This window comes from Lagenorhynchus albirostris, chromosome 17 (genome assembly GCF_949774975.1).
Source record: "Lagenorhynchus albirostris chromosome 17, mLagAlb1.1, whole genome shotgun sequence".
NCBI lineage: Eukaryota > Metazoa > Chordata > Mammalia > Artiodactyla > Delphinidae > Lagenorhynchus > Lagenorhynchus albirostris.
In genome coordinates this window covers 73,959,217-73,979,888 of record NC_083111.1, presented here as the reverse complement: position 1 = coordinate 73,979,888, position 20,672 = coordinate 73,959,217, and the positions used below count along the sequence as shown (strand labels likewise).

General features: G+C 50.2%; 1 protein-coding gene across 1 annotated transcript in view; it reads right to left on the bottom strand.

Moving 5' to 3' along the window:
* The window catches only part of TG (thyroglobulin), a 241,635-nt gene that overhangs the window by 32,994 nt on the left and 187,969 nt on the right, over positions 1-20,672 (bottom strand). Inside the window, exons 42-43 of the mRNA XM_060127453.1 lie at positions 2,362-2,526; positions 1,186-1,353 (exon numbers count right to left, since the gene is read on the bottom strand). Of these exons, the coding sequence (XP_059983436.1) occupies positions 1,186-1,353; positions 2,362-2,526 (333 nt within the window). The remainder of the gene's footprint in view (positions 1-1,185; positions 1,354-2,361; positions 2,527-20,672) is intronic.

Below are 20,672 nucleotides of genomic sequence, written 5' to 3'. Positions count from 1 at the left end.
TTGGTTGTTTTTTAAATCTATGAATGCTACCTTAATTTCACACTCCTCTGCATTCTGATTTTTTTGTTTTCCATTTAACAACATATCACAGGCATCCTCAAGCCAGGAGAGATGTATCTGGTTCATTCTTTTCACCGTCTGCATCATATTCAATAGTTCATCATATTCAAGAGTGTGTATCTTCATCTAGTCAACCATTTCCCTGTTCACAGACATCTGAGTTGCTTTCAATGTTTTTGCCACAGTAATCAATGCTGTGATTAATACCCTTGTATATATATCTCATGTCAAAGTGGTGCTTTTATCGCTGTGAGATAGATTCCCCTAAGTGAGGTAGATTACCCAAGGGAATAGCATAATCTAAAGGATGCGAGACCCCATTTGGCTGCATTAATGATTCTTTTTTTGTTGTTATTCATTCCAACAAAACTGCCTTATATTCAATAGAGCCAGACAGAGCCCTAGGCTGAGTTGGGTCCTCACCTTGTGTCATGTGCTGGGGCCACCATCCCAGGCTGATGACCTAGAGGACCCATCAGGAGCAGCTTGACAAGGAGGGGTGGGCGGGCCAGGGGGGAGCGTGCTCGACCTCTTCCTGGGTGGCTGCATCCTGTGGGGAGTGATGGCCTCTCTGGTCTGAGCAGGAAGTGTCTGCTCAGGCAGATAAATGACCTCACAAGTCCCTTGCACTTTGCTGCGTCTCCACACGAAGCTGCTCTTGCCCTGGGCCTGGTCCACACTTTCCTGGGACGGCTGGGAAGCTCGGGAGCTTGGAAGGCTAGTGTTTGGGTTTCCCTGCCGGGACTCTCTTCATCCCCACGCCTCTCCTTCTCCCAGCCTCCGTGGGACAAGCATCTTTCATGGAGCAGCGGTACCCACGGCCTGGAGCCCTGAAGCTGCAGAGCTCCTGGGGCAGCCCTGCTGGCAGTTTCCCACGGTGATTCCTTCGCAGCTGTAATCTGTGGATGTGTCTGTGTTGCTCACAACTCGGCAGGTGTCTTATTTCTGAATCCCACCCACCACTACCACCTCCCAAACTTCTTATAGAGCCTTTGCACATGTAGTTTTTCAGCGATTGTTTTGAAAATAAGCAAGTAAGTCGATGACTCTTGACCAAGGTCAGACTTAGGTCAAGAGTCACTGGGCCGCACCCCGCAGGGGCCCCTGAGGCCTCCTCCCACCTACCTTCACGGCCTTGGCTCTGCTGATGATCCCGTCGTCCTGAGAACTCCCGATGAGCAGATCCACCTTGACCCGTGGAGCTCTCTGCAGTGCTCTGGCTGGAGCTTCTTGGAGGTACTGGCCACTGACCACAGGGCCCCAGTAGTGGAAAGGGCCACTCACTGCCAGAAGCTGCATCAGGTGCAAAGGGGTGTCATGATTTATATGGACTTTGTCCTTTATAAAAATGGTACCGGAATAATCGTTGCATTGCTTCACTTAATCGGGCCTGAACCATAATGAACACCAGCGCTGCTTATTTACCCAAAGCTCTACTGGGAAATAAGAGTAACGTGGCCAGACAACAGCCAGGCGGGACACCAGGCGACAGCGCCGGGAAGGGGGGTCTTGCTCTGACCAGTGGTCGGTCCCTAGGGGAGCATCCCAGAGCCTCCCGCCAAAGTGACAACAGATCCACAGGGAGGAACGGGTAAGCCTGAGCCTGTGGTTGAGTGAGTGAAGCAAGAGATATTGATCGAGGAGGAGGTGGTGGCCAAAGGCAGGATATGACGGGAATTCATCAGCGGTAGCCACCATCCAATTAGCCCACATTTGGAGGAGCTGAGGATAAGACCTGCGCCGCGTCTGCAAGTCCAGGCTCATTGCCGAAGGGATTAAAGTGTCAGCTCAGATGACAAGTTATTCCTGCTAGAGTCCCCTTTGTTAATATCAGGGCCAGCCAGAGAGACTGGGGGCTGTGAGCAGGGTCTTTATAGGCTGGAGAAGGAAGCGCACAACTGTCCTGCCTAAGGGGGCATGTTGGCCTCGCTCCACTGCAGCCGTGACCATAGTGCTCAGTGCATGTCGCTGTGGCTTGACGGGGTGCCACCAGGGTACCAGCAAGACCCTTTAGCTATGTCACTTCATTTTCTTTTCCTCCTCTATAAGGTTCCCATCATTATCCCCATCGTACAGATAAAATCTGATGAGCAGAGAGATCTGCCGACCCTCAGGACCTGCGCTTGGTCCATCACATCCTGTGGCCTACGCACGGCACGGGGGCTCTGGAAATATGCACTCAGTTCCAGCTGGTCACCAGCCTACTGCGTGGCCTTGGGTGGGTCTTGTCTCCTTTCTGGCCTGGTTTCCATTTGTAAAAGATCAGAGGGTGTCCCTCCCAACGCGCACACAAGTGCCCACCTTGGTCTGGGCGTCATTGAGGACACGGGCAGGCACCTGGCGGAGGCAGGACACCATTTCTTGGATGGACGAGGTGGGGCAGCCAACCTCCTTCGCCAAAGCAGCTGCCTGCTGCCGAGCCTTCTCCGGACTGATGACAGCGGCGGGGGAGAGCACGGAGCCGCCCTGGAAGACAAAGCAGACTCAGGGCCCAAAGTCTAGATCATCTCCCATCCTCTGCTCAGCCCAGAGACCTCAGGGCCTCATCAGGGCTCTGCATCCTTCTTCTAGGTACGGGAGTCCCAGGACCCTTCCCGGGATACCCACAGGCATCTAGGAAGTCAGAGCTGATCAATATTATATCAACATGTTGTGAGCTCTTGAGTGAGTCTCCCTAGGCCTCAGTTTCTCACCTGTAAAGTGAGAGCAGTGGACCGAGTGATCTTCAGTCTTGGCTATGAACTAAAGTTGTATATTGAGGCAAAGAGTTGATGGTGGTTGAACAGGGACAAATAATAGAACTGTCCCCTGAGAAGAGGACTCTGCAAAAGTGGATACATCCCACCAGCACCTCCTGGGGACTCCTTAAAGAGCAAGCTTTCCTGGCTCAGTCAAGCTAGAGTTGGACTTTAAAATAGATGCCCACTCAAAGGTGATGGAAACACAGTCATTGTGAAAGTAAATTGTATCAGCAAAGTCATTGTAAGTCTCCGTACAAATTTCAGGTCTCTGGGAGCATTTCCTCTCTAAGAATGCAGGTGATGGTTACTGGGTTCTGGGACATGGCTCTCCGGGCCTGGACTGTTGGTGGAACTGGGTCTTCTGCCAGGGGTGGAAGAGGTGAGCTGAGTGGGGTCTTGACCAGGGTAGGACCCCGGGGCCCATCCTCTGTGGGTCACCCCTTCCCTCCAGCTCAGACGCGGGCTACTGCCCACCATGGAATCAGGGACGGTCTGGGACTGGACTGCTGGTACCGCTACCATTACTCGTGATGCTGCCACTAATAATAGTAACAGAACGGCCATTGACTGGGGACTTAGACTATCTCGAGAGCTTCCGCCTTTTTATCTCATTGGATCCTCATTAGAGATGTGTACGTTAGCGGCTGTTCCTGTCTCCATTTTATAAATACAGAAAGAAAGAAATAGGGAAATTAAGTAGCTCGGCCAAAAATCTTATCAGAGGTGGAAACAGCCTGTGGCTTCAGACAGCTGGGCTCCAGAGTCTGCTGTGCTCCAGGGCCTTGGGCAGAACGTGGAAAGCTCTAGATCTATGACCAGCCTCTGTAATGAGGGGCAGCTGGGCTGGAGAGTATTGGTCATGGGGCACTTACTGCTACCTGCCAGGTGGTCCCCCCTCCCTGCTTTGTCTCATGTAATCGTCACAACCAGAATACAAGGTAGGTACAGCTGTCATCCCCGCCCTGTCGACAAGCAAACTAAGCCTCCAAGAGGAAAGGGAGAATCCTCACTTATCAAGTCCCTAATATATACCAGGAGCTGGGAGCTTGGCAACCACAGTTTACAAGTACTTCACATGTATTAACTCAGTAAATCCTCTCCACAGCCCTGGGAGGTAAATATTATTTATGCCCTTATCTTAGAGAGGAGGAAAGTAAAGCACAGAGAGGTTCAGTATCCTGTCCAACGTCGCACAGCTGGTGAGTGGCAGGGCCAGGACCCCAGTCTCAGCAGCCCACCCCCTGGGCTGTGCTCTCAGCCCCACGTGATGCCATGTGTGTTTTCACATCCAGAACAAGAAGGTGTGTCCAGGAGCTGAACTGCCCCCCTTGCTCCAATGTAAAGAGAACACTGAGCTGGCTGACTCTATGGTATATGTTTCCATTTTAGGCCCTACCCTGAGCTAAAAATACCAGCAACACAGAGCTCGGTTTCCTCATACGTGAAATGGGTTTACCAGCAGGTGCGGCTCTCTCTGGGTCTTTGAGAGGGTCGTTGAGGTAATGCAGAGGAAGCACTCTGGAAACTGTAAAGTGCGGTGCCCATGCTCCCCTAGGTCGTTGTGTTCCTACCCACCGTGTAAAACAGACAGAGGTCTAGAGGGGGGGACACCGACCCTCCTGAAAGCCTGCTGGATGAGTTTCCTGAAATGGGGAGTACATTCCAGCGCTGCCCCCGGGAGGTCCCAGGGGTCTTCATGCTTCAGGTCAGGACTGAGGGTCACGGGCAAAGCACGGGCACCGCAATGACAATAGGCCGCCCTGAGGGTAGACAGAGAGCTGAGGGCAGTACTGGGCCAGGCAGCTGCCCAGAGGGCAGGCAGCCCTCTGACTGGGGCCTGGAGCCTGGGGCTGGGCCTGCCCACACGGAACGTCGAGGCTCCAAATCCCAGAAGCTAAATGCAGCGAAAGTAGAAGCTCTGTGCTCTAGACCCGGCCCCAAGTCTGCAGGCTGACTTCACACGTTCCTCAGCACCTTTCCTCCTGGGCACCTTGACATAGAAGTATTGATCCTCGTGGTCCCTCTGGGGCGGCTGAGATGCCCAAGAATCACAAGAGCCAACCTCGATGGAGCGTTTCTGTGCGTCCTCAGTATCCGACAGATATTAATTTACTTAAGCCTCACTACCATCCCATGGGGCAGGGGGAATTAGCACCCTATTTTGTAGAGGAGGGGTTTCAGGCACAGAGAGGCTCTGTGGACCTCCAGCCAAGGGCTCTTGCTCTGAGCTTCAGCGTCTACAAACCAGGGCGAGTCCTAAGCAGTGATAAAAGTAATATGCCAGCCAATGCCAGCCAGCCTGGAGCTCAGCAATGGTGTCAGCAAGTGAAGGTCATGATGGTTGAACCCTGACGTGGAGTCCCTGTGCCCGTGGGTTTATCCTTCCAACACTGAGAATGTCAGCCTTTCTGAGAACCACTGGATGTGCTCAGTCTGAAGGGAAAACACATGCGCGCGCGCGCGCACACACACACACACACACACACTAATACACACTCACGATATCCAAGGTTAAAGCCCCATGTTCTAAATGGCGCTTTGAGCTGACGAAGTGCAGAAGGATGAGGTGGGCCTCTGAGCCTGCTCTGCCCACAGAGAGGCTGCGAGGAGGTGCGGACTTCAGGATGGGGCCCTCTAATGCGTTCTACGTTTTCTACAGATGTCAAAAGCCAGAGTCCCTGATACGGTGAGGAAGTGGTTAAAGGCGTGGGTTACACTGACATTGCAAGAGAGAACTCAGAGAACTTTCCTGTCTTCAAGGACTTTGTTTTAATCGATCTTTCTGAAGGAAACCACATTCTTCATGGAAAATCAGTGGTTAAACAAGCCAACGGCCGGCTCAGCCCTCACTTTGAAGCACTTGGTTGAAGACGGAGAACTGGGGGCGGCAGGAGGGTGTGGTGCGCAGAGTCGTGCAAAGAGCGGGGCCTTTGGGGGCAGAAGGACCAGGTTCAAACCCCGGCCCTGATGCTCACTGATGTAGTGACCTTGGGCAAGTGAGTGACACCTGGGGCCTCGGTTTCCTCATCTGTGAATGGGGACGACGAACCTACTCCACAGGTCATGGTGAAGATGCCCAGAGGAGGTGGCTGCGTCTTCCCCACAGCGGGAGGTGAGGTCCCTACTGCTGTGAGCGCCACGGGGCTCAGGGGACCGGGGACCGGCAGCAGGGTCTCTCCAGCCTGCCTGTCACGCCAGCCGTCCATCCCCAGCCCTGGGCCCGCGCTTTATCTAAATCTGATCTAGCTATCGAGTGGCAATGAATTTCCGCTTGCTGTTTTTTTTAACTTTAAAAATAGTGCAGGGCAAAACCACAATTGCTGACCACTGCTTTTTCTTTCTGGAACCTCTGAACACAGGAAGGTGTCTTGGCCTCAGCCAACCACTACGGTCACCTGAGAGTCAGGGCATGCCCCTGGCCAACCACGGGCATAGAGCACGTGCTCATAGACAGAAAGACACACTCACAGTACAGCCATGCACACATACAGTCACGCACAGACACACACACACACATTGCAGACACACACAGACTCACACTCAAAAACACACACTCTCACACAGAGACACAGATAGAAAGACACACACAGATACACTCAGCCACACACAGACACACCAGACTTTTCTTGAAATGGACACCTCCGTGAGCCATTCACAGGTCTTCCCCAGAAAGCACCAAGGAGGGGGGAGTTTCTGTAACAAACACGCCGTCCCAGGAGGGCCTGGTGGCCCTCTCTTAGGGGGACAGGTGAGTCCAAGGAAGTGGCTCTGGGTGGCAGGTGAGCCCTCCAGGAGGTGCCTGTTCCTTCTCATCTCCTTCCTCGAGTCCGTCACCTTCTGCCACCCGTCCACCCTGCAATGGATCCCTCACCCGTGAGGGGGCCAGTGATGTTACCTAATGGGGAAAGAGGGGGTGGGTGGGAAGCTGGGCGCCCGCCGGGGGCACAGTGTGGAATCAAGGAGTTAATTCACGCCGAGCCCTTGCGAAGGTGCCCTGCATGTAGATGTAACAATGATGGCAATAATTCTCATTTAAATAGCACTCACCATGTGCCACACACGCTAGGAGGCTGTGCACATAGAGGCTGGTTTACACCCAAGAACAACCCTACGAGGTGAGGACAGGGTTATAGCAGCCTTACAGGTGATGAAACTCAGGGCAGAGATCAGGCTCCTTGCCCCGAGTCTCACAGCTGGGGAGCGAGGGCACCGGGATTTGAACCCAGGCAGTTGGCTCCTTAGCAGCATGTTCTAACCTTGTGAGCCCTCAGTCTTATGCCTCTGGTCACTGGTCCCTTTCCGTCCCTTGTGAATGTGAGGCCAAAGCAAAGTGGAAGGTCATGGCTCCGGGCCCAGGCAGACCAGGGTTTCGACCCCAGCTCCACCCATTGCCATCTTGCCAAGTCCCTTTGTCATTCTGAGCTTCCAGCTCCTGATCTGAAAAATGGGGATATTTTGGTGAACACTCATGGGGCTGGTACGCAGAGTGAGCGAGATGATGGATGCAAACTACCTAACGTGGAATCATCACTCGATGAAGTTAGTTATGATCGTCGTGATGAATGCTGTTACCCAGGTATTTTACTCCTACAAGTTGACGTACTATCATTTGATATTATCATTATCGAAGTCACTTACTTAAACGTGTTGTTACAAACCTAGTGACAGGTAGCGAGTCCCCTGCAACCTCTGTCTTGGATTTCTGCTCACATGCACTTCCTACTTTTTGAAAATACGGACTATATCCATAGGACACACATGTTAGTGGCCTCAAGATGAGTCTGTCTATCATCAGCGTCAAGAGAGAGCCAGGAATTCTCATGCTTTCAAAGTTCAGAGTGGGGAGAGATTTCTGAGCGCGAGGGGGTCCAGAGGAAGCCGCACAGAAGAAGGACTTGAGTGGGCTCTGATGGGAGGGAATGATTAGAGAAAAGGAAAAGGCCAGGTGGCCACTCTTGGGGGCAATAGGCGGGGATGGCAGGTGAACTCAGGGGTCTGATTACCCAAGGGAGCCGTAGCGGGTAGCAGCTCGTTGCAAGTAACCCAGCATCCCCAGAACAGGACTTAGAACTCAGAAAAATATGTACTGAATGAATGAGCCAGTGGCTGTGTAAGTGGATGGGTAGATGGATGGATGGGTGGATAGATGGACCAATTAATTCTCCTGGGTGAAGAGAGGCATGGGCATAGAGAGGTAGTGAGGAACAAAAGGGAGAGGGCTTTAAATCCAGCCTAAGCAAGAGGTGCAATTAGAAGGTAGTAAACCCCAAGATACAGGACAGGTATCTCACAGGCGGTGAGGAGTCAGTAAAGGCTTCTGAACAGGTGTTAGAGAAGGTATTTTAGGAATGTCCTTGAGTCATTTGTCTTTGCATCTCGGTGCTGAAAATAGAGCATAGCTTTCAATAGCCTCTCCGCAAATGAGCCTCGAAGCTTCCTGAAGATGAACTTCTGATGGCAGAGGTTGGGATGGTTATTCCTTTACCCCCGGAGCCTAGCACAAAGCTTGGCATACGGCAGACCTTCGCTAAACATTGGTGAGCAGGAACTCAAAGGAATGGCTGGATGGTGGATTGACCGCTGAGTGGGACGAATGGGAGAGGTGCTGTCTGAGGCAGGAAGCTCAGCAGAGGCTCGTGTGGCCAGAGGAGAAAGGGGTGAGGCGTGATCCAGAGCATCACTGCCACTGCCCTGCATAGGACCCTCGCCTAGGAACAGGCCCAAACCTGGAAGGGTGAGACCAGAATGTTGTAGACTAGCCGGACTGGGGGACACCATCGAGGCAGACAACTCAGAGAGAATTCTGCAAACTAAAGCAAGAGATAGACTTTTTAAAAAACCTTCTGTACATCCAAGTTAATATTAGTATTCTCTTTAATCTTTTCTACACCGAAATCGTCTTATTTTCTTGATCCCTAAAAGCATGAGTTTTAGTCTAATTTGTAACACTTCGAGTTTGGCAAAATTTCAGTCAAAGGGATGATAATTAACACAACTTTCATCTTGAAGCCCTAGTCTGAGGGCATAAGAGCACGCTTCCCCCTTCCTCCTCTTCTTAGGAATCAGCAGTTCTTGTTTTCAGTTGGTGAAAGCCCAGGGAATTGGGATGAGGAAAAAAAAGCTGTATCTTAGCCCTTGTTAATGTCCTTCGAATATCAGATGAGGTGTTGCCCTTGCCTGGAAGCATCTTAACACCAAGTACAGGGATGAATTGTAGCCTAGGGGAGCGCGTGAAAGGCAAGGCTGGAAAGAGGCTCCGTGAGTACTTCCCGTCTTATGGAAAAGTGTGTGTGTACGAAATACATCACCTCTCTAAGCCTCAGTGCTCTCCACTATCCAGCCTCACAGCCTTGTTGCAAGAGGTGTACGAAGCGCACTGTGTGAGGAACTCAGCACGGGGCCTGGTGCAGAGCACACGCTCACCACTGGCTTCCGTTCCTTCTCTTCCCCTTAGTTCTGTGGGTCCTCCCAATAGGACAACAGCTCGCCAGCCCTTTGGTGACTAATTCTACCTTGTCATTCTCTTTAAACCTTTGAAAGCAACTTCCAGTGTGGAAAAGCGGGGTAGCGCTTCATAAATTGCAGCTGATGGCAGGAGTCAGAACCTGCAGGAAAGACAAACAGCCTGGTCCCTCTGAGGTGCAGGGAACAGAGCGGGAGGTACGGCTTCACGGCCAGGTCTGCTTCCTCCCGGCCCTGGGACGCCTGCTAAGCCCTCCGCAGCCTCTCTCCACCTCCGTCTCTCCATCTTTATATAACTTGCGTTAAAACATTTTTTAAAAAGCTTCTGGCCACACCACGCAGCATGTGGGATCTTAGCTCCCCAGCCAGGGCCTGAGCCCCCTGCATTGGAAGCACGGAGTCTTAACCACTGGACCACCAGGGAACTCCTGCTCCATCTTTATCTAACTTTTAAAGGGAAGTGGAAGGGAATTAAATGTTTACAACGTACCTTCTAAGAGCCAGTCACTCACGCACATTTTCTCATGTGGTCCCAGCAAGAGCCCCGTGTGGACCATCATTCCCACTTTATAGATGGAGGCTCAGAGTGGGCACGCACTTTGTTCAAGGTCTTGGGACTAAAAGCAGCAGAGCCAGGGTTATAAGGCTTGCGCTGTCTCTCCCCTACACTGTCCTACCTATGGCTGGAAACAACGAGAACTCAGCCCATCACACCCTTATTTTCCACGCCACTCGGGGTGGCTTATGGGTGATGACCCGTAAACAAAATCTTTGCGAGGGTGGCCAGGACAGAGAGAGGAAAGGCGGGGAGAGTCTGGCTTCTCCTGTGTCTGGAGTGCCGAATGGGGAAGAGTCACACAGGACGGCTTACAAAGGTCCCTTGTCATGCCCTCGTTATGTCTGCAGCCTGGAAAAGCCACACAGACCAGAACCCACCCTCGGTCACTTTGATGTGCATTTACAACTGTCCCACACCCTGCTTTATACAGAGCGCTCACTCCATCTCATTTCAGTACGCTCACCCACCTGATGAAGTAGGAAGAACCAATAGTATTTAAAAAGAAAATACATTACTTGTTTAACCACTCTTTTGTATGTTCCCTACTTCATTCCAAAAAGATATTGGGGTATACTCAGGAAAGGGTGTCAAAGAAGTTTAGAAAGCTGCTGCTACCAAGTGAAGGAGGTTGAGAAGCCAGATTTCCTGAACCTCAAGATGCTGTGGCTTTCCCATGATGCCATGCTGCCTTGATGGAGGGCAGGGGTCCTGTGAAATTCACGCCATCTCCCCACTGCCTATCACTCCACCAGGCTCTCTGCATAGCCCAACTTTGCCAATTCCCAGAGTCCCCTATTAATTCCAGGAGAGGGAATGATGGGTGAGTTTTATGGGCTTTTTACACTTTTCAGAATATTCTAACTTTTCTCCAATGAATTTATATTACTTTTAATTAGAAAGAATTTTAATTACATTTAAAAGATCAGTTCCATACTAAAACATAACCTGACTCTTGTCAAGAGGAAAGCAGCCATAGTCACTGATCAGCGGATGAGTGGCAAGGCCAAGACCATGGAAGAACACTTGGCAGGGGAGATAAGACGAAGACCCCCGAGGGCGGGAGAGGCCGTCCTGACCGAGAGGAGTGGTCCCAAGAACAAGCCTTGCGTCATCGCATCACAGGTCTGCCTAAATGGCAATCTTCTTCACACCCTGGAAAAAAGCTAACGTGCATTGTCCTACAGCCATCGGTGTCACCTGTTTAGTTAAAGGCAGAATGACAACCTTTGCAATCTTTAAAGCAAAAACAGCGGCACAAAAGTCTATGGTAGAAAATACAGGCGAACAAAACAAAGGAATTTAAAATTACTTACTGTCCTCTCAATCATGACTGCTAAATACTCTTATCCTCCTAGCATGTATCTTCCGTGTGTGTGTGTGTTATAAGTAGGAAACAGGTTAAATCATATTGATTTTGAACTTGTCTTTTTTTATCTCACAGTCCATTGTGAATATCAGTCTGTGCTGATACCTAGCCATTTAGGAGATTTTCTAAAGCCATCGTGCATCAGGTATTTAGGCTCTTAGGGAGAGAGTCATGGAGAGGTTAGGAGCAGCTGCAGGTCACACTTGGATGCAAAGCCCTGCTCTGCTTTGTACTTTTTGATTTGGACTCTTCCTTCATCTGTAAGAAGGAGTGTAATGATGCTGAGAGTTTCCCTAGAGGACTGTTGTAGTGAAAAATAAGATGATTTTCCTATAACAACAGGGTGCATTACACATGTGAGTATTCAGTAAACGATAGCTTTATTGTTTCTAGTTTTATGATGTTTTAGACAACACTGAAATGCACATCCTTGTAGCTAAATCTATTCACATAGCCATCATGATTTTCATATACAAAAGAATTACTAGGTCAAAAGGTATACATATGTTTTTTCTGCGAGATAATGAAAATGTATTGAATGAGCAGTTTACATAATATTTTAATCGTTTCCCAATAGATACCATGTGAAAACCTTTATTAAATGGAAATATTTTTGTATTGTATATGTATGATAAACATTTAGATAGTTTTTTAAACCATGTTTCTCGGTCTCTATAGCTAACTTTTTAAAAATGGTTTTAGGGCTTCCCTGGTGGCGCAGTGGTTGAGAGACTGCCTGCCGATGCAGGGGACATGGGTTCGTGCCCCAGTCTGGGAGGATCTCACATGCCACGGAGCGACTGGGCCCGTGAGCCATGGCCGCTGAGCCTGCGCATCCGGAGCCTGTGCTCCGCAATGGGAGAGGCCAAAACAGTGAGAGGCCCGCGTACCGCAAAAAAAAAAAAAAAAATGGTTTTAATGAGCTATAACTCACATACCAGACAGTTCACTCACTTAATGCATACAATTCAATGGTTTTTAGTTATATTCACAGAGTCGTGCAACCATCACCATAATCTAATTTTAGAATATTTTCATCATCCCACAAAGAAATCCTGTACCCACTAGGAGTCAGTCCCCATCCCCCACCCCCACTCCCAGCCCCTGGAAACCACTAACGTACTTTCTCATTCTGAACATGTCATATAAATGGAATCACACAATACCGTGGCCTTCTGTGTCTGGCTGCTTTCACTTCATCCATGTTATAGCATGGAAGCGTCAGTACTTCATTCCTTTTGGTTGCTGAGTAATTCTCCACTGCCTAGATATACGATTATTTTGTGTACCTATTTATCAGCAGATGGACATTTGGTTGTTTCTACTTTTTGGTGATTATAAGCAATGCTGCTGTGAACATCCGTGTTTAATTTTGCGTCTGTGGTTATATGTCTTCATTTCTCTTGGTTGTATTCCTAGGAGTATGTATGTGTGTATGCTGGGTCATATAGTAACTCTATATTTAACCCTTTGAGAAGGTGCCAACATGTTTTCTAAAGCAGCTGCACCACTTTATATTCCCACAAGCAATGTACGAATGTTCCGATCTCTCCACACCGTCACCAACGCTTTGCCTTTTTTATTATTATTATGGAAATTTTAGTGGGTATGAAGTGGTATCTCATCATGGTTTTAATTTGCATTTCCCTAATGTCTATGATGTTGAGTATCTTTTCATGTGCTTATGGGCCATTTGTGTATCTTCTTCGGGGAAACATCTATTCAGATCCTTTGCCCATTTTTAAATTAGGATAATTTGTCTTTTTGTTACTGAGTTATTAGTGTTCGTTGTATGTTCTGGATACAAGTCCCTTATCAGATATATGATTTGTAAGCATTTTCTCCCATTCTGTGGGTTGTCTTTTCACTTTCTTGATGGTATTTTTTGCAACACAAAAGTTTCTACTTTTGGTGAGACCCAATGCATTTATTTTTTTCTTTGCTGTTTTTGCTTTTGGGGTCATATATAAGAAACCACTGCTTAACCCAAGGTTCAGGAGCCCTGCCTAGCATTCTAACTATACATATTTTTAAAACATCTTTTATAACGTGCTGCCAAAATGCCTTACAAAAAGGCATTATTATTTGCAAACTTAACCCACCATCCAACCGTGTCTACACGCGGAAGAAAGAGGAGGAGATGCCAGCAGGCAGTGGGTGGCTGCTGTGCTGCATGCCCTTTACATCATCTTCTAAACCTCGGATAAATGACTTGCCCCAAATCACCCACTGCTTCCGAGTTGGATTCAGTCTGTTTGTCTCCAAAGCAGCTGCACCGTCCGGCCTCCCTATGCCAAAGGGAATAGGGACCAGGCAACTATCTGCTCTCAGCCTCCCTTCTCCTGACACCTTCGGCAAATGGTACTCTCCACGGGACCTGGCTACAGATCGTCCCCTGTACCTGGATGCGCTGTGTGGAGGCCTTGCCCAGGTAGCCGCTGTGGGGAGCCCTCCCGGGTCGGGGAGCCTCCTGGGCACTTGCTCAGCCTTGGCTTGGCCCCTTTAGAACAGAGCTTGCTCTCCTGTCATGTTTCTCCTCCAGGCTCTTGGACACTTGACAAAATGCCTTTTTCCATCTGTCACAAACATTACATCCAACGGCCTCAGTCACCTTCTGGCTGTCAAAAACCATTTAAACTCTTGGCACTTGAAGAAAAGTACTGCTTTCCCAGGCAAAGGTATCACCCTTTAAAAGTGACACCCTGAGTGATGGCCAAGGCAATGGCTGCCCCCTTATTTCAAAGGGAATTGAAAAGGCAGGCTCCTGAGCCTTTCTCCCTGTTCTCAACAAGCAATTCATACATACATGGTGGGCAGGTGTCGCTTTTTAAAAATAATATCAAAATTATATCTTGTAAAAGTGCCTAGATGTTTCTTCCCAGTCATGTGTTCCTGTGGCTTTGTTTCAGGGACCAGCTGGCCCAGAATAGTGCCTAGGGCAGCTGGGACTGTGTGGAAGAGAGGGCAAGTCTTGGCCTCGGAGGATGTCAGCCTAGGCTTTCCCACATTCTTATCCTTTGGCTTCGAACAAATCAGTCACCCCTTTAAGCCTCAGTCCCCTCAACGATACAGCACGTACCTCACAGCCTTATTGCAAGAGGTGTGGGAAGCACAGTGTGAGGAGCTCAGCACGGGGCCTGGGGCAGAGCAAACGCTTCACTGGCTTCCGTTCCTTCTCTTCCTCTTAGTTCTGTGGGTCCCCCCAGTAGGAATGCCAGCCCTTTGCTGACTAATTTTACACTGTCGTGCTCTTAAAAATTTTGAAAAGCAAAACCAGTGTAGAGAAGTGGTAAGAACACGGGCTTAGAAATCAGAGAGACTTGCGTTTGAGCCTCTGCTCTGTCCCTTAGTGGCCTTGCCGTGTTCATAGTGATGCATCAGTGAACTTCACCAAATCAGTTAACTTCACCAAATCCATTTTGTAAAGTCGGGATTTTATTCATCCCTCTTAGTTTTGTTGTGCGGGTTGGTGACATCAGGATACATGAGTAAATGGTACTGACGGCAGCTCTGGGGTTAGCCAGCCCTTGCCCAGGGCTGCACTTGCACATCTAATTTCAAGGTGGAAAGATGGAGGGGTGAGAGGCACAGCCTGGATTCCCAGCCCAGAGGAAGCTGGCCTAGAACCGAAGCCTGGCCACTCTGCCCCACGGGAGAGACTGAGCTGCCTGTTTTCCCTGTAAGTTTGACTCCACACTCAGCTGTGGTGCGTGAACTTCCCCACCAAACGTGAGCAGCTAGAAGATGGCAGAGCCCAGCCCAGACATCCAGGAGTGCAAAAGCCATGTCTGATTACTAGTTTCCTCCCCGTCACCCCCGACTGCCTCCCTCTCTCCACCTCCTCCTCCTTTGCTTTCTTCCTTCTCCCTTCCCCCCTGGAGTAAATGGCCCCGATCAGCTCCTGACCCATAGAAAGGGCTCCCTGTGCCTGCCCTGGAGAAGCACAGTGTGTGTGGAAGTTCTGAGACTCTGGAAGGTGTGGATGGTCTTGTGTGTGCAGGAGGGGAACTGGCTGGGGGATAGGGTGTCCCCTCAGGGGACAGTAGCAGCAGGAGGGGTGACCTGGGCTGCGTGGACATGACTGGTGGTGACTCTGGGTGGAGCGAGCAGAGCAGAGAGGAGGGGTGTGGCCGGTGTGGGTGTGACATCCCTGGAGAGGTCAGCTGAGGAGGGGCACCTCGGCAAGAGCCTGTGCTGGGAGGAAGGGCACTGGCCCAAGAGGGCCTTCCTGGATGCCACAAGCAAAAGCGTGTGGAGGGGGCTGCCCCAGGGAGCTCAGTTATAGGGTGCTGGGCTCAGGTTCCAGGATGGGAGTCCCTGTGCTGGCCACAGAGGGTGGGGAGGAGGCCTGGAAGGAAGGGTCGCACCGGAAGTGGACTGTCCAGGGTTCCTGTAATGTCCGGGCCACAGAGGCCGCCGTGGACTTGCTCTTTGAGGTTGCAGAGGGCGAACTGTCTGCACAACCAGCTGAAGTGAGACCCGCGACCCGGGCCTGTCCTGGCGGCTGTGTCTTCGGGCCTGAGCCTCACACCCCAACCCTCCCGCACTTGGCCTTGTGTGTTCAGTTGGGCCTGGCATTTTCCACTGCCCACTTCCTTATCTTGTATTAGCTCTAGCTGGGTGTGAAGTCTGAGCCAGCGCCCACCCTGTAAACAAGGGTAGCCCCAGGGCCCATCATTCCGGCAGACCCGCTCCCCAAACTTTCCCGTGTGGATAATCCCAGGGGACTCTGGCTAAGGCGCTGATGCATTGCTATGAACTAAATAGGTACCCTCCTGAATCCTTGCCCCAGCTGAGCTCCCGGAGTCCATGTCACATCATTTGCAACTCCATCCCCTTCAAATTTGTCAGGGAAAAGAAGTATAAATTATTATACAGTGTAGAAAAAAGAACGGGCAGAACATGGGCTTTGGGATTAGAGAAATCTTCCTGAGTCCTGAGCTGACAACTCGGTAAGTGGCTTTACTCCCTGGGTCTCAGTTTCCCCACCTGTAAAATGGGTATATAATAGTGTCTCAAGGTACGGCATCGACAGCATGGGCCGTATGTCAATTATTAGCCCAGGTTCAAGTCCAGCATCCCCCGCCTACCAGCTGTGTGTCCTCAGGAAAGCTAGTTACACCCCCCGTGTCTCAGTTTCCTCAAATGTAAGATGGGGGTAAGAAGGATATTTACCTCACTTGCTTGTTGAGATGAGCTGGTGACATAAAAGGTAATGTGCTTACATGTGTTAGGTTTCTAATAAACAGTAGCTGTCATTAAACTCAGAATTGATATTTCAAAGAGTTCTTGCAAAACTTAAATGAAATAACAGGTTTGAAAAATACTTTATAACCTGTAGAGCACTGTCAGAGATCAGTTATTATTATTTATAACATTATTGCTACTCAAACTAAAATTTAAAAAAATAGTGAAATTTTCTCCAGTCTAAAGAAGCCTTTGGGGTTGAAATTCTGTTTGGGCCGAGGATATTTTAAGCGGCTGAGCTTGTCTGTCCTTTCCTATCCCTCCTTGGCGGCCTGATGATGCTGGGTATAATTAGCTGTGGCTCAGTAAAGGCTGGCTGACAATTTCACACCCATCCAGTGGCTTATAAATGGATGACACCGTTCTAAATTACATCAAGGCCAGCTTTGAGCTTGTTCTTGAGAGGAGAACCACAGAATCTCGTCACGCGTGAAAAGCCTATCTCACAGAAGTGTTAAGGCATCATAGAATGAGCAAGTGAGAAGTTAGAAAGGGGACTTTAATAAAAGCCACAACCATCCTGTGATAGATCGTAACCTCCTTTCGTGCCATTAAAGCACATTTTGAGGTGTTTGGGTGAGTTTAATTGCTATTATTGTTTATGAGATGAAAATACAGGGGCAAAGCAGTTAAGAGGTCTGACTCTGGTCATGCTGGGAAGCTAATCACAGAGGCCTGATCTCTAAATGTCTGTCCAGCTGTTTCTACCAGCCCAGGGCCACAGCCTGCTCTGCAGCTAGAAGCTAGTCCTTTATCAGGATAATTCCAGGGGCATTTTTGAGCCCCTCTTATATGCCAGATGCTGCAGGGAATCTGAAGATGATTAAAACCCTCAGAAAGTTTGTCATCTACAGGGACGGGAGTTTTTTTGTTTTTTTACTCCCTCTCTCCCACCCTGCAATTCTCCCTCCCTGCCCTTCCTGCTTCCTAGTAAATGCTTGACGGCCACTTTGGCCATGCAAGGTACTAGTGCTAGGTATCAAGCACTGGCAAAACAGGTAGGCTCCTTGCCTTCACGGAACTTAACGGTTCTGGAAGTCAGACCAACATGGAGATGGGAAAGGGAGATGTTAGGGATACCCTCGAAGAAATTCCCTTCATGGGGCCTGATACCACCGGATGCCACTATGCACCCCCTCTTCTTTCTCTTGGGGAGACTGCCTCTTGTCTTTGTTCTAAGTGGAATTCACAAGGATCTCTGTGCCCTTCCCAGAAGACTGACTATATATTTGCCTCAAGGGAAGATAACCCACAATGTTTCCCAATTCCTTGTTGAGAACGCTCTTCGTTTAGAAATGATGCCTTGTCTCCTCCTTTATGCTTCTACTAGAGTCTTGGTCTCCTAAATAGGGTGCACGAGACAATCCACTGGAGCACAGGAAGAAAATTCTAAAATAGTTACTTATAAATATCACTTAAGTAGCCTTAACCTTTTAAAACATTTTTTTTTAGGGACTTCCCTGGCGGTCCAGTGGTTAGGGCTCCGCGCTTCCACTGCAGGGGCCATGGGTTGGATCCCTGGTTGGGGAACTAAGATCCTGCAGACAGATGGTACCACATCTTCCATCCCTCCTCCCCACCAATGTCACGGGGCAGGAGCCAGCCTGGGGAATAGGCCACTGGGACAGCTGAAGAACATCACCTTAGGACAGAGGACATGAGCTGGGGGCACAGGGCTTGAGCCCACCTTTTGCAGGGGGTAAAGGGAACATGAGCCCTTCCGCCAGGCTCTGAGTCCCTAAGAAGAAAGGATCAAGCCCTGGCTGGCCTGGACTGGAGACTCATCCCTGATTCTGGCAGATCCTAAAATGAGGGGAACAATAGAAGATTTCAGACGCAAAGAAGAATTCAGACGCAAAGCCAGCAGAGCCTGCCAGGCTTTGGAGAAAGGGGAAGGTCACTGAGACGGCAGGTTGGAGCCGTGAGGACCGGGGAGGAATCCACACAGATGCCAAGCACGATGCGGGGAGGGTGGGTGGAAGGCTGGGGCGGGTCTGGGCTGAGACTGAACTGATCTGAGGAGGGTCACCTCATCAGCCTGTCCCAGGTGCATCTGAGAGGGAAGAGGAGATCACAGGGGGCAGCATGGCCGGCGAGCGGCAGATGCCCCTCCTCACTGGAGACACTTCCACCTCCAGACCAGATGCAACTTGTCATCCCGTAACGAGAAAAAACGAGAAGGCACAAACGGAACATCCTGGCCCGCACCTGCAAGTGTGTAGCCTCAGTGGACCCTGCTCGTGTTCACGGGTGAGCTGAACACCACCCGTCCATTGAGCCTTGGGCCCACTGCAACATTCGGAACCATTTCCTTTGGTTTCCCACAGTGCTGCCCTGTCATTGTGGTCCGTCCCTGACCTCCTGGGTGACAGGGCATGTGTCCCAGTCATCCTTGTGCCCCCAGAGCTTAGCCTCATGACTGGTGTGAGGCTAATATTTACGTAATACAATATTCGTTTAAATAAATAAACACCTGTTAGATCTGGAAAACAAAAGAGTTTGCATCTTAGTGCGTCTAGAGGAAGTTAATAAGGAAAGCAAAGTTGCAACGTTGTGAAGGCTGAAACCGGCTCCCTGCTCAGAGAGCCTCCCCGGCTCTGGGAATGCACTGTCCCTGAGGGGGACACAATGGGGTCGGGTTGAGCAAGAACAGAAGAGAACAGCTCTGGTGAATCAGCAGCATTTATGCAACTCCTCACAGCAGAAAACCCCAGTGCAAACGGAGCCTCTGCTTCTCTTTTTCCCAAGAACACCGTCAGCTCCAAGAGGTCTCCCAGAGAAGTGCAAAGATTCTGATGATGTACGTTCAGGTCCCACTCTAGCTGGAGAATTCAGCTCATCCAGATGGACCACTTACCCTGCTTTGGAGATGGTTCCAGAAACATGAACAACTCCCACTTCTAGAGAAACAATAGGGCCTGACGTCTCCCAGGTGATTTTCAAGGTTAGCTCACTGTGCTCCCCAGAGGCGAAGAGCCAGTGTTCACAGTGTACATGCTTTCGTTCTGAAAGCAGGTCCACCACCTTCATGTATCTGTACACTTGATGGACGGGTGTGGGCCATCTGTGGGGGCAGGCGGCGTGCTGGGCTCACGGTCATGTGTTAGACCTGTCCCTGCCCTCCCCAGCTTATACTCCACTTTGAAAGGAAAGGGGGGGAGCGTGCATATTCTGTGCCCCACCTCGTGCCTTGCCCTATGCTAGGTAATTTACACACATCCTCCTATGGACTCTCACAATCTAGGAAAGAAGGAGGATTATAGTAACACCATTTTGGCTCACAGAGAGATTCAGAAACCTTGGCAAGGTCACGCAGCTCCGAAATACCTTGAACCGCTCTCTTCTCTTGACTCCAATATGCATGTGCCCTATTTCTGCAGGGGCAGGTAAAACTCCAAGGGGTGTTGAGAGGAGGGAGCAATCCCTTTTGGTTGGGGGAGGTCTGGGAACTCGTAAGGACAAGGTGAGCTCTGGGCTGGGCCTGGCAGGAGGGAGGACCTCTCACCCAGGGAAGGGAAGGGCAGGGCAGCAGCAAAGTACATGGTGAAGGGGTAGGAGCCCTGGCTGCAGCGCAGAGGGGCGCAGGAGGTCACTGCAGAGAACGGGGCATGGAGGCCTTGAGTGGGGACTCATGGGAGGACAAACTATGATGAACGTTGAAAATGGATGGAGTTGGTCCTGTAGGATGCAGAAGTCTTCAGCAGGTACTTGAGGAGGATGGAGACAGGCGCTAAGTCTCATTAAGGCATACAGGGCTGGGACGGAGCGACAGAAGTGCTGGGACATGAGAGGACCAGGTGGGAGGCAGCAAAACAGTGACAGCAAGCTCACCTCCCGGGGCTAGACCTCATCAGATGGGGGACCCAGAGCAAGTAAGTTAAACCTAAGGAGCCTCGGTTTCTTCGGGTGAAGTCTAGACATAGAGAGCCACTGGAAAGAAGAAAGGGGGGCCACAGCAAGAGCCGAGTTCCTTTCCTGGCACCGCCCCCCCAATATGAGATCCCTTTCCCTGCTTTCTGCTCCTTGAACGCTGCGAGAACTTGTAACCCCAAACCTTTGCACATGCCCTTGGCTTTGCCTGACGACTCCTCCCCTTGATCCTCATGCTGGTGGCACTCTGGGATCTTTTCAGAATTCTCTTCCAAGATGAGCCTTCTCCTTGCTGTCCCCACTCTCTCAGCCACCTTCTATGCCATTACCTGTTCATTTCTCTAACTCAGCACCGAGGGCAGCACCT